Source organism: Pristis pectinata, chromosome 18 (genome assembly GCF_009764475.1).
Source record: "Pristis pectinata isolate sPriPec2 chromosome 18, sPriPec2.1.pri, whole genome shotgun sequence".
In the NCBI taxonomy this organism is placed as follows: Eukaryota; Metazoa; Chordata; class Chondrichthyes; order Rhinopristiformes; family Pristidae; genus Pristis; species Pristis pectinata.
In genome coordinates, this window is record NC_067422.1 from 15,289,583 (window position 1) to 15,304,226 (window position 14,644).

At 39.8% G+C, this 14,644-nt stretch overlaps 2 protein-coding genes across 7 annotated transcripts in view; one reads left to right on the forward strand and one right to left on the reverse strand.

The window, feature by feature from the left end:
* Positions 1-2,682: 2,682 nt before the first annotated feature.
* anapc11 (APC11 anaphase promoting complex subunit 11 homolog (yeast)) lies at positions 2,683-11,031 on the forward strand. Its single transcript, XM_052033267.1, has 2 exons — positions 2,683-3,181; positions 10,014-11,031. The coding sequence occupies exons 1-2, from the start codon at positions 3,073-3,075 to the stop codon at positions 10,157-10,159; spliced, it is 255 nt and encodes an 84-aa protein (XP_051889227.1). The 5' UTR covers positions 2,683-3,072; the 3' UTR covers positions 10,160-11,031.
* A 166-nt stretch (positions 11,032-11,197) lies between these two features.
* Positions 11,198-14,644, reverse strand: part of card14 (caspase recruitment domain family, member 14) — a 62,109-nt gene continuing 58,662 nt past the window's right edge. For 3 of the 6 annotated variants that reach the window (XM_052033215.1, XM_052033214.1, XM_052033216.1), the window contains exon 21: positions 11,200-12,470. In XM_052033215.1, the coding sequence (XP_051889175.1) occupies positions 12,266-12,470 (205 nt within the window). In that variant the 3' untranslated portion in view covers positions 11,200-12,265. Of the gene's footprint in view, positions 12,471-14,644 lie in introns of all 6 variants that reach the window. The other 3 variants (XM_052033217.1, XM_052033218.1, XM_052033219.1) reach the window with 2 other exon arrangements.

Consider the following 14,644-nt stretch of genomic DNA (forward strand, 5'->3'; position numbering starts at 1 on the left):
TCTAAAAGGGGTGCAGGAGCAGAAGACCTGGTGGGAAACAGATCATTGAAAGTGGAAGGACGATTGAGAAAGTGGTTAATAAGCCATACACAATTCTTGGATTTTATTAACAGAGACACTGAGAATAAAAACAGTTAAGTTATACCGAACCTTTATAAAACATTGGACGCGCTTCAGCTGGAGTATTGTTTTCAATTCTGATCACTACATTACAGAAAGTGAAGATATTGGAGAGGGTTCAGAAAAGATTTAGAATGGTTTCTGAGATGTGGATCTATGGTTTCAAGGATTCGAGAGGCTGGAACTACTTTCTTTGGAGAAGGCTAAGGGGAGACAATATAAATATAAAGGAGTTTAAACAGAATGGAGACTGGGACGTTGTTCCCCTTGGTGGAGGGGTCGAGGAACAAAGGCACAGGTATAAAATAAAGGCGAAGAGAACGAAGAATGGCATAAGGAAAAACTTGTTTTATGACTCTTTGTGGCTGGAATCTAGAATGCAAAGCCTGCACATCTGGTGGAGACAAGTTCCAATGCAGCTTTCATGGGGAAAAATAAAAATCAGATAAGTATATAGTGAAGAAATAATCGCAAGGCTAGGAAGAAGGGGTGATGGCGAAACAAGAGAGTTATCCTGGTAGAGAGCTGGCGTGGATACAATTGGCTAAATGAACTCCTTCTGAGCTGTTACCATTCTATGTCCTCATTCTGTACTATAATGAACTATATCTAGATTGCGTTCAAGTCTCTCAACTGGAACTTAAGCCCTGAAAATGAGAACACTATTACTGAGGCATGGCTATTATATAAAGCAGTAAATAGAAACCAAAATAACAGCAAATGCTGGTGATCTGAAATAAAAACAGAAAATGCTGGAAACACTATGCATTATCACACAACATCTGTGGAAAGAGAAACTGAATTCGCATTTCAGGCCTGGAACCCTTCATTTCCTGCTGAGAGTTTCCATATTTTCAGAAATCAGAAAATTTCCATGAATTATCCATTCTGTTTGCAAGTCATTGAGCAAAATACTCATGCTAGCTCCACCATGTTCTCTTTTGGCTTCAGTGGCCACAAGCATTTAATATTTCATAATTAAAATTGTTTCCATAGACTTCTTCTGTGGTGAAGAAAGCATTTCATGTGGTTGCCTTCATCAGTCAGGACACTGAGTACAAGAGTTGGGACGTTTTGTTATAGCTGTATAAGACGTTGGTGAGACTGTACTTGGACCGATCCTGATCAGGTTCATGAAACAACCCGCACAACACTATCCATACCTCAGCAATCGAGATCTACAGACCACCTCATGCACCACTATGGACTTGTCTCTGATGGGATGTTTTTGTTTTGCACTAACGTCTTGCTTTACAGTCTTTTTTTCTCTTCACTGTCTTGTATAATTTATATATAATTTATATTTTACGTGTTGTCTGAACCTACATGCCTGTGACACTGCTACAAGCAAGTTTTTCATTGTACCTGTACCTCACCGTACTTGTGCACATGATAATAAACTTGACTTGAAACTCAACTTGTGTACTGTGTGCAGTTCTGGTTGCCTAGCCATAAGAAGGATGTCATTAAGCTGTAAAGGATGCAGAAAAGATTCACAAGGATGTTACCGGGACTGGACAACTTGAGCTTTAAGGAGAGACTGGATAGGATGGGGCAGTTTTCCTTGGAGTATAGGAGGTTGAGATGTGACCTTATAGAAAGGCTAAGAAAAAGTGGATTGTCACAGCCTTTTTCCCAAAGTAGGGGAGTCTAAAACTAAAGCATATAGGTTTATGGTGAGAAGGGAGAGATTTAAAGGGGATCTGAGGGACAGGCCTTTCACAGAGAGGATGGTGGGTTTATGGAACGAACTGCCAGAGGAAGTGGTAGAGGAATGTACAATTACAACATTTAATAGACACTTAGACAGGTACATGGATAGGGGAGGTTTACAGGGATATGGGCCAAATACAGGAAAATGGGACTAGCTCAGGTCGGCATGGACAAGTTGGGCCAAAAGGCCAGTTTCTGTGCTCTATAACTCTAAGCACAGGCGGTCTGTAAAATAATGCAATACCATAAATAAGATAAAATTAAAACAATGTTGTTTTGTACTTGTATCTTCACTTAAGATATCTTTATTAGTCACATGTACATCGAAACACACAGTGAAATACGTCTTTTTGCATAGTGAACAGCCTGCAAGTGTCGTCACGCTTCCGGCACCAACATAGTATGCCCACAACTTCCTAACCTGTACATCTTTGGAATGAGAGGAAACTGGAGCACCCAGAGGAAACCCACGCAGACACGGGGAGAACGTACAAACTCCTTACAGACAGTGGCCGGATTTGAACATAGGTCGCTGGCGCTGTAAAGCGTTACGCTAACCGTGCCAAAAGGATGAGAGGTGTAATTACAATTCAGCATTTAAACTAAGTGATGAAACACAACCTTAATCACTACCTCAGTATAGCAACACTATGACCACTTTGCACTACAATGGACTTTGTTTTTTTTGTTCTAATTGTGTTTTTTCTTGTATAATTTGCTTTTCTTGTGAATATTATGTCTCCAATGCTGTGTGCCTGTGATGATGCTGCTGCTGCTGCTGCTGCTGCAAGCAAGCTTTTCATTGCACCTTTGCATACATGTACTTGTGCATATGACTTCTTTTTAATAAACTCAACGTTGAACGAAGGAGACACACCCATAGTGCTGGCAGCTGGTTCAGCAACTTCCTGCCCTGCTCTCAGTGACCCCCCTCCAGCCAACAGAGCATGGACCCGCCAATCAGGGAGAGGCGCTCATCACCCAATCAAGCGGCGAAGAAGAAATGAAACCGACCAAAAACTCCCTCAGTAGCGCTATAAAGAACATAATTTTCCCTGTTAGTTTATAAAAGGTTGTTTTTAAGAGATCAACGTCACCGTACAACACAGCGGTTGCGTGTCCAAACCCGACTGTTGAGTGAGAACCAACGGTTGAAGCGCCCGGTGTCTCCGACTCCCTGGTCCGCCGCGCCCATCTTTCACCGGTCCCCGGTTTTTAGTTCCGGCCTCGGTCGCCGCCATGCGGGTGAAGGTGAAGCGCTGGAACGCCATCGCCACTTGGTTTTGGGTGGCGAACGATGAGAATTGTGGCATTTGCCGGACGGCGTTTAATGGCTGCTGTCCAGACTGTGAGTAGGTTTTGTTTTATTTGCAAGAGGCGGACACACTCTGCAAAGCCTTTATTGCCCATTGCTCTTGGTCCGCCGCCCTGACCCTGGTGAAGTTGTTAGATTAAGAAGATTCAGACCATCACTTACTCCAACAACGATGTTGTCCCTTGGTCTCCATCCTATTACCAGACATTCTTCGTTCTCTTCCCCCGCTCGCCTGCAATTTAGAACACAGACTTGTTTTCTTTTCCTGTTCAGATTGCAAGTCATCGGCCTGAATCGTTGACTCTGTTTCTCTCTCCACAGATGCTGCCCGGCCTGTTAAATGTTTCCAGTATCTTCTGCTTTTATTTCGGATTTTCAACATTTTCAGTTTCTTGGAGACACAAGAGACTGCAGATGCTGGGATCTGGAGGAACAAACAATCTGCTGGAGGAACTCAGCGGGCCGAGCAGCATCTGCCGGGGAGAAGAAATCTGATGCAGGGTTTCGACTTGAAACGACGACAGTTCCTTTTCCCCACAGATGGTGCTTGACCCGCTGAGTTCCTCCAGCAGATTGTTTGTATTTTCAGTTTCTTTGTGTTTAGAGTAAAGGCCTATTCAGAGCAATCTCTCTTAAGTGACAAATCTGACAACCCAGGAATCAATCTGGTGAACTTTATAAACTGCACTCCCTCAATTACAGGTTTATCCGGTTTAGGGTAGGGAGACCAGGTCTATACATAATAATCCAGATGCCTATCCCACTAAAGCTGTAAATAATTAGAGTAAGATGTCTATACACATGTATTCAAATCTTGTAATAAAGATGGGCATACAGTTTGCATTCTTGATTATTTGCTGAAACTGCATATTAATTATTGATTCATACACAAGAGCAGTCAGGTCCTTCTAAATAGCAACACTTTTTAATGTTTCACCATTTAAAAAAAATAATCTGTCATTCAGTTTTTTTCTACCAAGGCCAATGACTTCACATTGTTCCACATTTTATACAAACATTCAGTTTGTAAAACACTGGAAGGATTTGCCACAGTTATGAATTTTGTATAGAAGTTGAACACAAGATGCCTCACAAATCTAAGGCCCTTTTCACTTGTGAGACTAAGGTTTGCAAAAACAAAATACATCAGAAATGATTATGGAGCTTTCTTAAAATTTGCAGGATTGTGCACTATTCAGATTATAATACAATTTTGAATGCAAATATGCAAAACACAAATATGAGAATGATATTCATAATAATGAAAAAATAGCACAAAAGGTTGTTTACTGAATCCCACCACCCTCTTCTCAGCTTGTAGACTTGTTGGTTATGGCACTCATTATGTTTATCTCACACTCTTTCCCCTTCAACATTGATTTCATGCTCCTCCTTTGTGAAGCTCTTTGTAAAGTAATCATTAAGAAGCTTGCTTGTGTCCTCTGTCTTCATATCTTTTTGGTCCCTAATATGCCCTACCCTTTCTTTGGTTATCTTCTTGCTCCTTATATATTTATAAACTAAATATGGATTTTCCTTGATTGTACTTGCCAGTCGCTTTTTATGCCCTCTCTTTGCTGATTTTCCTTTTAATTTCACCTTCTATATTCTTCTAGGCTTTCAGTAGTATTCTCTTGGTGTCTAACCAAAAGTTCCTTTTTGCCCCATGAAGGATGTCATCTGGTGGGCTCTAGATTTAGTAGATCCATCCATTTTCTGAAGTGAAAACAAAGTATTGGAAACACTCAGCAGGTCAAGCAGCAGAAGAGAGAAGCAGAATTCTGGGTAGTGTGGTGGGCAAGCTTTTGGAAAGGATTCTAAGAGATCTGATCTATGAGCATTTAGAGAATCATGGACTGAATAGGGACAGCCAGCATGGCTTTGTGAAGGGAAGATCATGTCTCACAAACCTGATAGGGTTCTTTGAGGAGGTGACCAGGAAGATTGATGAGGGTAGTGTAGTAGATGCGGTCTATATGGATTTTAGTAAGGCGTTTGACAAGGTTCCACATGGTAGGCTTCTTCAGAAGGTCAGAGGGCATGGGATCCAGGGAGGTTTGGCTGTGTGGATTCAGAACTATCTTGCCTGTAGAAAGCAGAGGGTTGTGGTGGAGGGAGTGCATTCAGATTGGAGGGCTGTGACTAGTGGTGTCCCACAAGGATTGGTTCTGGGACCTCTACTTTTTGTGATATTTAGTAATTACTTGGATGAGGGGGTAGAAGGGTGGGTTGGCAAATTTGCAGATGACACAAAGGTTGGTGGTGTTGTGGATAGTGTGGAGGACTGTCGAAGCTTGCAGAGGGATATTGATAGGATGCAGAGCTGGGCTGAGAAGTGGCAGATGGAGTTCAATCCGGAGAAGAGTGAAGTGGTACACTTTGGAAGGACAAACTCCAAGGCGGAATACAAGGTTAATGGCAGGATTCTGGGTATTGTGGAGGAGCAGAGGGATCTGTGGGTTCATATCCACAGATCACTGAAAGTTGCCTCACAGATAGGGTAGTTAAGAAAGCTTATGGGATGTTAGCTTTCATAAGTCGTGGGATCGAGTTTAAGAGCCGCGAGGTAATGATGCAGCTCTACAAAATTCTGGTGAGACCACACTTGGAGTACTGTGTCCAGTTCTGGTTGCCTCATTATAAGAAGGATGTGGAAGTGTTGGAAAGGGTGCAAAGGAGATTTACCAGGATGCTGCCTGGATTGGAGAGTAAGGATTATGAGGAGAGACTAAGGGAGCTAGGGCTTTACTCTTTGGAGAGAAGGAGGATATGATAGAGGTATACAAAATATGAAGAGGAATAGATAGATGGACAGCCAGCGCCTCTTTCCCAGGGCACCAAATATCAATACAAAAGGGCATGGCTTTAAAGTAATGGGTGGGAAGTTCAAGGGAGATATCAGAGGGAGGTTTTTCACCCAGAGAGTGGTTGGTGCATGGAATGTGCTGCCTGGGGTGGTGGTGGAGGCAGGTATGTTGGTCGAGTTCAAGAGATTGTTAGATAAGCATATGGAGGAATTTAAGATAGAGGGATATGTGGGAGGAAGGGGTTAGATTGTCTTAGGCGTGGTTTAAAGGTCGGTGCAACATGGTGGGCCGAAGGGCCTGTATTGTGCTGTACTGTTCTATGGTTCTATGAATTAATTTTGCAGGTCATTGACCTTCCATGAGAATTAGAAGTTGGAAGATACATGTGTTTTAAGTTCATGTTAGAGGAAAGGATGAAGAGAACAAGGAGAATGTGACAGAGTGGAGATCATAGTTGTTCAAGTGACATAATCTGTAAAGATCTGTCCAGTTAATAGACAGATAAGGACAATTGCAGGGAGAAAAAAAGAATAGGCTGGTGCAGTAAGAGGCTAGCCACAGCAATTGCCAGAAACCTGAAACGCAAGAAAGCTGGAAGTACCCAGCAGACCAGACTGTTTTTGGGAGAGAGAAACTGATTTACATTCGATGATCTTGTATCAGAGTTGCTCAGTTCTGACACAAACAGGAAAAGCTGGTTATCTGACATTTTTGAACCCAAGTTCTGAGGGTTGCAACATTCCTGGGTGGAAGATAATGTGTTGTTCCTCCAGTTTACGTTAGGCTTCATTGAACCAGTGTCTGAGGCCAAAGACAGAGGCCAGAGGAGGAGTGGGATGGAGAATTAAAGTGACTGGCAACTGAAATCTCGGGGTCCTTTTGCAGACTGAATGAAGGTGTTCTGCAAAGCGGTCATCCAATACACATTTTCTTTCTCCCATGCAGAGGAGACCACATTGTGAACTCCAAATGCAATACACTAGATTGGAAGAAGTATAGGTGAAATTCAGCTTTTCCTGGAAGGACTGTTTGGGTCTTTGGATGATGAGAGGAATGAGTTAAAAGGGAAAGTGTTATATCTCCTGCAGTTGCACAGAAATGTATTGTGAAAGGGGAATCGTTGGTGGAGATAGAAGAGCAAACCAGGAGCCCAGTAGCATACTCCTGCTTCCATTTCTTATGTCAAGGCAAGATGTAGTGATTAGGACTCAATATGAATTCGACAATTTCTGATAACCAGCTTTTTCTGTTTGTGTCAGAACTGACCATTTCTGATATAAAATTTTTCACTTTAACTCAATTTTTCTCTCTCTGCAGATGCTGCCTGATCTGTTAGGCAGTTCTGGCATTCTTTTTTGTTTCAGATTTCCAATAACTGCTGTGTTTTATCTCATAGTTGCAGTATATTTTGTTTTTTTTTAATTCTCTAATTGTCCTCATTCATCTATTAACCACACAGCACTAAAAACTTAATGTCACCTGGACAACATAATATCTCCACTCTATCACACATATTCTCCATGTTTCCTCCACTCCTCCTGCTCTCTGGAACTTTCTGGCATTCTTACTTATCCAGCTCTCATGGAGGATTATTGACCTGAAATGTTAACTCTGCTTCTCTCTCCACAGAATCCTGCCTGACCTGTTGAATCTTTCCACCATTTGTTTTTATTTCAGATTTGTAGTTCTTTGATTTTCAATTACAACCGTTTGCTTTGTGACAACATATTTATCCCAGATCCCCCAAACCACCACCCTGATTTTGGGACTGATTTATATTCAAGAAGCTGGTTTCAGACCACATTCATTGAATCACTTATGAGCTTTGTAAAACTGGCCTTGCCCCTCACTTTGCTCCTATTTTGTCTTTTGTTCTTTTCCACAGATAAACTAAATCTAATTGAATTGTCATACATCAAAATGTCTTTGCACTTGCCCAACTTCATTCTGGAAAACTAAATCCAGAATTGTTACCTGCCCCCACCCCAACCAGCCTTTTTGTGTTTGCAACATTCTGGTTAAAGACATTCTCCAAAATGCAATTTTGAAAAATCTGTGCCCCACATACCCTTCTACTCAACTGCACCCTCATTAACATTAGTGTAATTGAAATCCTTACTCTTACTGCCCAAGAGTATTTATGTTTTTCAGAAGTACATCTACAAATTCACTCTACTATCTCTATCAAACTGTTTGGAAGTCTGTATGATAACTCCAACAGTATTAAAGAGCTTTATTTGATGATCCTAAAATATATTCTCTGTTCTGCTGTAAGTATCACTATTCCTCCTTTTTAATCTCTCCTATTTTGTCTGAAAATCCTGTAACCAAAACTGTTAAGTTGCTATTCCTGTTCCTCTTTAATCCAGTAGCAGCTGATACATCACACTTCCATGTCCCTGTGTGTACCTTCATCATATCTGCCTTATTCATTATACTCATAGCATTTAAGTGTATACCATTAAGCACAGCCAGATTATATTTTCCAACCATTGTTTGCTCTGCCTTTCAAACTGTCGCTAATTTTCCGTCCTCCATTTTTCTTTCTCTTTTGAATGTGTTCTCATCTTCTAATCATAGACCACAGAACATTGAACAGTACAGCACAGGAACAGATCCTTCGGTCCACGTTGTTGTGCCGAACTAATTAACCTGGTAATTAAATGCCTAACTAAACTAATACCTTCTGCCTACACAATGTCCATATTCCTCCATTCTCTGCACATTCATATGCCTATCTAAGAGCCTCTTAAACGCCTCTATCGAACTTGCCTCCTCTAGCATCCTGGCTGCGCATTCCAGGCACCCACCACTCTCTGTGTATATTTCAAAAACTTGCCCCGCACATCTCCTTTGAACTTGTCTCCTCTCACCTTAAATGCATGCCCTCGAGTATTAGATATTTCGATCCTAGGGAAAAGATACTGGCTGTCTACATCTCCCCTCAGCCTCTGCCACTCCAGAGAAAACAATGCAAGTTTGTCTAACCTCTCCTTATAGCACTTGCCCTTTAATCCAGGCAGCATCCTGGTAAACCTCTTCTGCTCCCTCTCCAAAGCCTCCACATCCTTCCTATAAGGGGGTGACCAGAATTGAATGCAATACTCCAGATGCAGCCTAACAAGAGTTTTATAAAGCTGCTACATAACTTCCCAATTCTTGAACTCAGTGCCTCAACTAATAAAGGCCAGCATGCTATATTGCCGCCTTTACCACCCTATCAACCTGTGCAGTCACTTTCAGGGAACTATGGACTTGGATCCCAAGATCCCTCTGTACATCAACACTGTTAAGGGTCTTGCCATTAACAGTGTACTGTCCCTTTACATTTGATCTCCCAAAGTGCAACACCTTGTGCTTGGCTGAGTTAAACTTCATCTGCCATTTCTCTGCTGATAATCCCCCTGCTGAGCTAATTTAAACCTTCCCTATATTTCCTATCCTGCTACCAAGCTAATTTAAACTCTTGCAAAGAGTAATAGCAAACCTGCCTGCAAGGATATTGGTCTCAATCCACTTCAGGTGCCATCTCTCTGGCTGGCACAGATGCTCCCTTCCCTAAACTTGTCCAAGTGCACCAAGAACCTAAAGCCTCCCCTTCTGCACCATCTCTCCAGCCACGCATTAATTTGTACTAACTTCCTTTTTCTTTACTCAGTGTGATAGTGAGAGTAGTCCAGAAATTATTGCCACCTTTTAAATATAAAGTAGCTTAGTTTTCCTTCTACATCATTTAAGTGACTATTCTTGTAGATGTTCAAATGGTGATGCTAAAATACAGTAGAATCTCTATTTAGTGATACAGAACAGATTTCAGTTTCTTTCATTTGTATTGTTTGAAAAGCTTGGAAATAGTTGGGCTTGGACTAGAAACTGGGCCTTGCATGGTATCAGTTTTAGCAGTTGACTATAAAGATTTGATTTTTTTTTGATATGAAGTCAAGCTGAAAACCTTTAAATATAAGTATTACTATTCTAATGTGTACAAATGATTTTGTTTTGCAATCTGTTGCTGGAAAATGTTCACACAGTCTCTGACAGACATATTTGATTTTCAGGTAAGGTTCCAGGAGATGACTGCCCATTGGTTTGGGGCCAGTGCTCTCATTGCTTTCACATGCACTGTATCCTGAAATGGCTGAATTCTCAGCAGGTACAGCAGCATTGTCCGATGTGTCGACAAGAGTGGAAGTTCAAGGAGTGACAAGTTGCTGAAGAAATTGAATGAGGAATCCTACAAGCTTTGGTTCTCAACAAAAAGAGAAAAATAATCATGAACTTAGGCATGTTACCAGGAGATTAAGGCATGCTTAATACGTAACATAATGTAAATATTACAAAGTGATGTAAAGCTAGAATAACAAATCTACATTATAGTTGGAAAGACAGATGAGCAACCGGATGCCTGATTTACATGAGAAACCAATGTGATAATCTTGATTCCCAACTATATTCATGAGCAATTGATGAAGTAAATATCTTCTTTCATATATGTTACTGTATTGCTTTGTGTTTTTGATTCTCAAACTTATGGATGTAATTTTGAAAATGGACAATTCCTATGAGAAAGCTGGGAAACTGTTGGTTGCACCTTTGGCAAAATAATGTGCTGAGGGAGAAATTATTGCATTTATGCATTCCAAAGTTGGACAATGAGTTTTTTGGTTACGTGGAGTACTTAAATACTGCTTTTAAATGCTGTGCAGAATTTGACTTGTCATTTCAGACTACCGTGCCCGACTGGTGCATTCTGAAAGAACTATCAAACCCAGTCACTTCAATTTTTTCTTCCCTTTTCAAAAAGAAATAACACTTCTTGTTCTGACAGTGCATTTTATGGCTTAACGATTTTCTCTATAAATAACAGCTTAAATGAAACTCTTCTCTGGAACCCCGAGTGAGAGTTAATAGCCAATGACTTCCTGCTCATGATACATAATTCTGCACTCCTGTACTATTCAGTTGTCACATGGTGCTCATGTTCTGTTTGTAAAAAAAAATGTTTCCACAAGATCAAGTTCTTGAGTACATACTTCCACATGTAAAGAGTTGTAAGTGGAAACTTACCATTGATTACCAGCACTGTTTCCATGCACAGGAAGTTGATTATTTAATTTTCAACTTTAGTGAAATAAAGCAAAGTTTTTTTTGCTACCTAGTGAGGATGCATTAACTTGTTGATGTGTATGTGATGCATTATTCAATTTTATTCAAATACAAGAATATTTAGCACAGTTTTAGATGCACACTATTTAATTTGTATAATTGAAGCATTTACAATACATTTCTGGTGGTAACTAGGCAATGACTTACAATGGTTCCTCAACCTGAACATTTCCACAAGTGCTAAAAATGCTTTCACAAAGCTCTGGTAGTTCATGCAAAGTTGTCATGTCAGACACCAGTTAAAACATCACATATTTACCACCTTTACTTGCAGTTTCATACAAAAAACCTGGTTTTGTATACTGATTTAATTCACATAAATCATGCAGCAGTTGCAAAAAAAGCTAACATTTTAAATATTATAGTATACATAGACGACCATAGGTAATAATAGTTTCATTGTTCTGAGCAATGTTATGAAGACAAATAATAAAAATCCAGTCACATTTTGCTGTCAAAAGAGACAAGATATATAAGCTCAAATAGTATTTCCAGGCATTTGAAAGGAGCCAACTTATGTTTCATTATGACTGTGACATTTTTAACAGACATATTTAGGTATCTTTCTTACACAGAGGTATCATAAGGTGCTTCTCTAAATAGGGAAAAATACCTGCAGAAAGGAACCTAAGCAGCAGCCTTGCAAAAATGTAATTTTATAACTTTAATCATGGGCATGGGAAACATTGGAAGTATCTATTCCATTATGATCTGAATAAATTCTATATAAACAAATTATTTTAAAATTATTTATAATCAAAAGGCTTAAGAAAATTAAGACTGAATGGAAAGCAATTTATCTCACTGTGTAGAGATAAGAAATTGCACTTTGTTTTCAACCCAGTAAGAGTATTTATCTTTTCTCACATTATAATGATGAAAACTAGCTCAGATGGATTAAAGAGAAGGTGGGAGGAGGGAGGGAGGAATAGAATACCTCTGAAACTATAGAATAAACATTTTTCAATGTACCATGAAGACTAGAGCAATTATGAAAATTTAAAAGTATGCTTTTTCTGAAGCACATGAGGTTGAATTTCCCTTATGATCCATCTTATATATTGTATTAAGAGCAAGGGGAAAAATTCACCCACAGATCATCGAATTTTCAGATTCCCTCAGTCATAATCCTTAGATAAATACACTAGAGCGGTGCTTGTTCAATCCAGACAATTTTCTTTTGCTCATCCTTTATTGCTGCTTTAACTGCAGTTACAAGTGAATCAAGATCACTCCAGCTGTCAGGAATACACTTATACAGGCATGGAAGTGTGTCCAGTAAAGTCTCCTCCCTTCGAGAGCACTCCATCAGCAAGTCCTCTGTTACTCCATACTTCTGCAAAATTTTTCTAAAAACAAGAATAGATTAATTGGAAAAATGGAATCTGCTGCTTCAAGCATCCCAAAAAAGAATAAAGTGTGGAAAAACTAAAAACTTGAATTGCAGCAGCAAGTTGTTCTCTCCAGGCAGATAAATCTGATAACAATTCAAATAACTAGGGTTGTAGAAGGGAGATGTTTAGGTGAAGGGAGGTTTACCAAATAGAAAGGACAAGGTGGTAATGCAAGGTAGTAAGAGGTGTAATAACAAGTGCGTGACAGGAGGGGATATAGCCAGAATTGAAAAAATGGAAGAAAAAATAAAATTGGAGAACCCTTATCCAATGCACACAACATTTGCAACAAGATAGATATATTGATGGAATTAAATTGGTATCATCTGAAAGCCATGACAGAGACATAGTTGAAAGATGATCAAGGCTGGGAACTAAATATGTCAGGGTACCTGACACTTTGGCCAGATAAGCAGAAAGGAAAAGATGGGTGGGTAGCTCTGTTAATAAAGGATGAGCTCAGAAAAGGAGTGAGAAATGATCTTGGGCCAAAAGATCAAGTTGAATGAACACAGGTGAAAATAAGAAATAGTTGGCTGAATCACTAAATAGATTCAAGGTCGTCAATTTTTGGTCTACAGGGGAGTTAGTTATTAAAAGGAACAGACAGGAAAATGGGGATGAGGCCGAGATCAGGCCAACCAACATCCTACCGAATGGCAGAGCAAGCTTGAGGGCCTGTTTGGCCTATTTATCATACTTATTTTGAGTGGACTTTTAATGGTGAAAACAGAAGTGGTGCCAATCTAGGTTACAAAAGACAAGTGTTATGAATAAGAAGGACTTAGTCTATGACAGAATATGGCCAATTGAATTATGGACAAGGTGGTACTCCATAAGAAACAGGAGGAGCAGTAGGCCAATCAGTCCCTCAAACCTGCTCTGCCATTCAGTAAGATCTTCCCTGATTCAATCTTGGCCTCAACATCACTTTCCTGTTCTCTCCCCATATTCTTCAACTCCCATGTATGTCTGTAAAAATCTGCCTTGTATATATTCATTGACATCACCTTCACAGGTCTCTGGGGTAGAGAATTTAAAAGATTCATGAACCTCAGGGAAGAAATACCTCCTCATATCATAAATGGGTGATGTTTGATTCCGAAGCTATGCACTCTTGTTCTAGATACTCAACTAGGGGAAATATCCTCTCAGCATCCACCATGTCGATTCCCTTCGCATCTTATACTTTTCAATAAGATTACCTCTCATTCTTCTAAATTCTACTGAGTATAGGCTCAACTTGCTGAACTTCATTACTCAACCCCTTTATCCTAGGAATCAACCCAGTGAACCTTCTTTGCACCATCTCTAATGTTAGATATCATTCCTTAAATATGGAGACCAAAACAAATGTGTTGCAAAACAGTATGTAGTACTCTGGATGCAGTCACACCAGTACCCTGCACAGTTGCATTAAAAACTTCCCTACTTTTTCCTAACCCTTGGGATTAGCCTCCCTAATCATTTGCTGCACCTGTATTCTAACTTTGTGTACTCATAAACTAGGACATTCAGATCCCTTTTTACGTCAATGTTTTGTTGTCTCACTCCATTTCAATAATGATTTACTCTTTCATTCTTCCTTCCAAAGTGAATTACCTCACATTATCCCACACTATACTACATTCGCCACCTTCCTGCCCACTCACCTCACCTATCTGTGTCCTCCTCACAATTTTCTACTTCGTTTATTTTTGATTCATTAGCTAATTTATGATGTCTATGAAGTGGATGTACCTGTCTGATCTCTTCAGTTAAATAAAACCTAATCTTCAGCAAACTTGTCAAAGGGGTCCTTTATGACAAACGGTTCATCTATCATTATAAATTTCACAAAATGATATAAGACACTTGCAGTGCCACCAGATCATAAGGGATCATGGTATGAACCAGTAGTAGCATTGCAATGCACTCATACAAGCAGGAATGAGAATTTGTCACATGGTGCCATCTATAATATTCTGTAATTTGAGGAAATGTATCACATAGGAAAGCCTTTTTAGTTCCAATATCATTTCCATGAGTACAGTTATGAAAATACTTTTTTCCCAGACAAAAAATCTATTCTTTACTTTTTGCCCCTTTGCAGAGTGTTCGGGTTGAGTTGTCAAGTATGTCTTATAGTG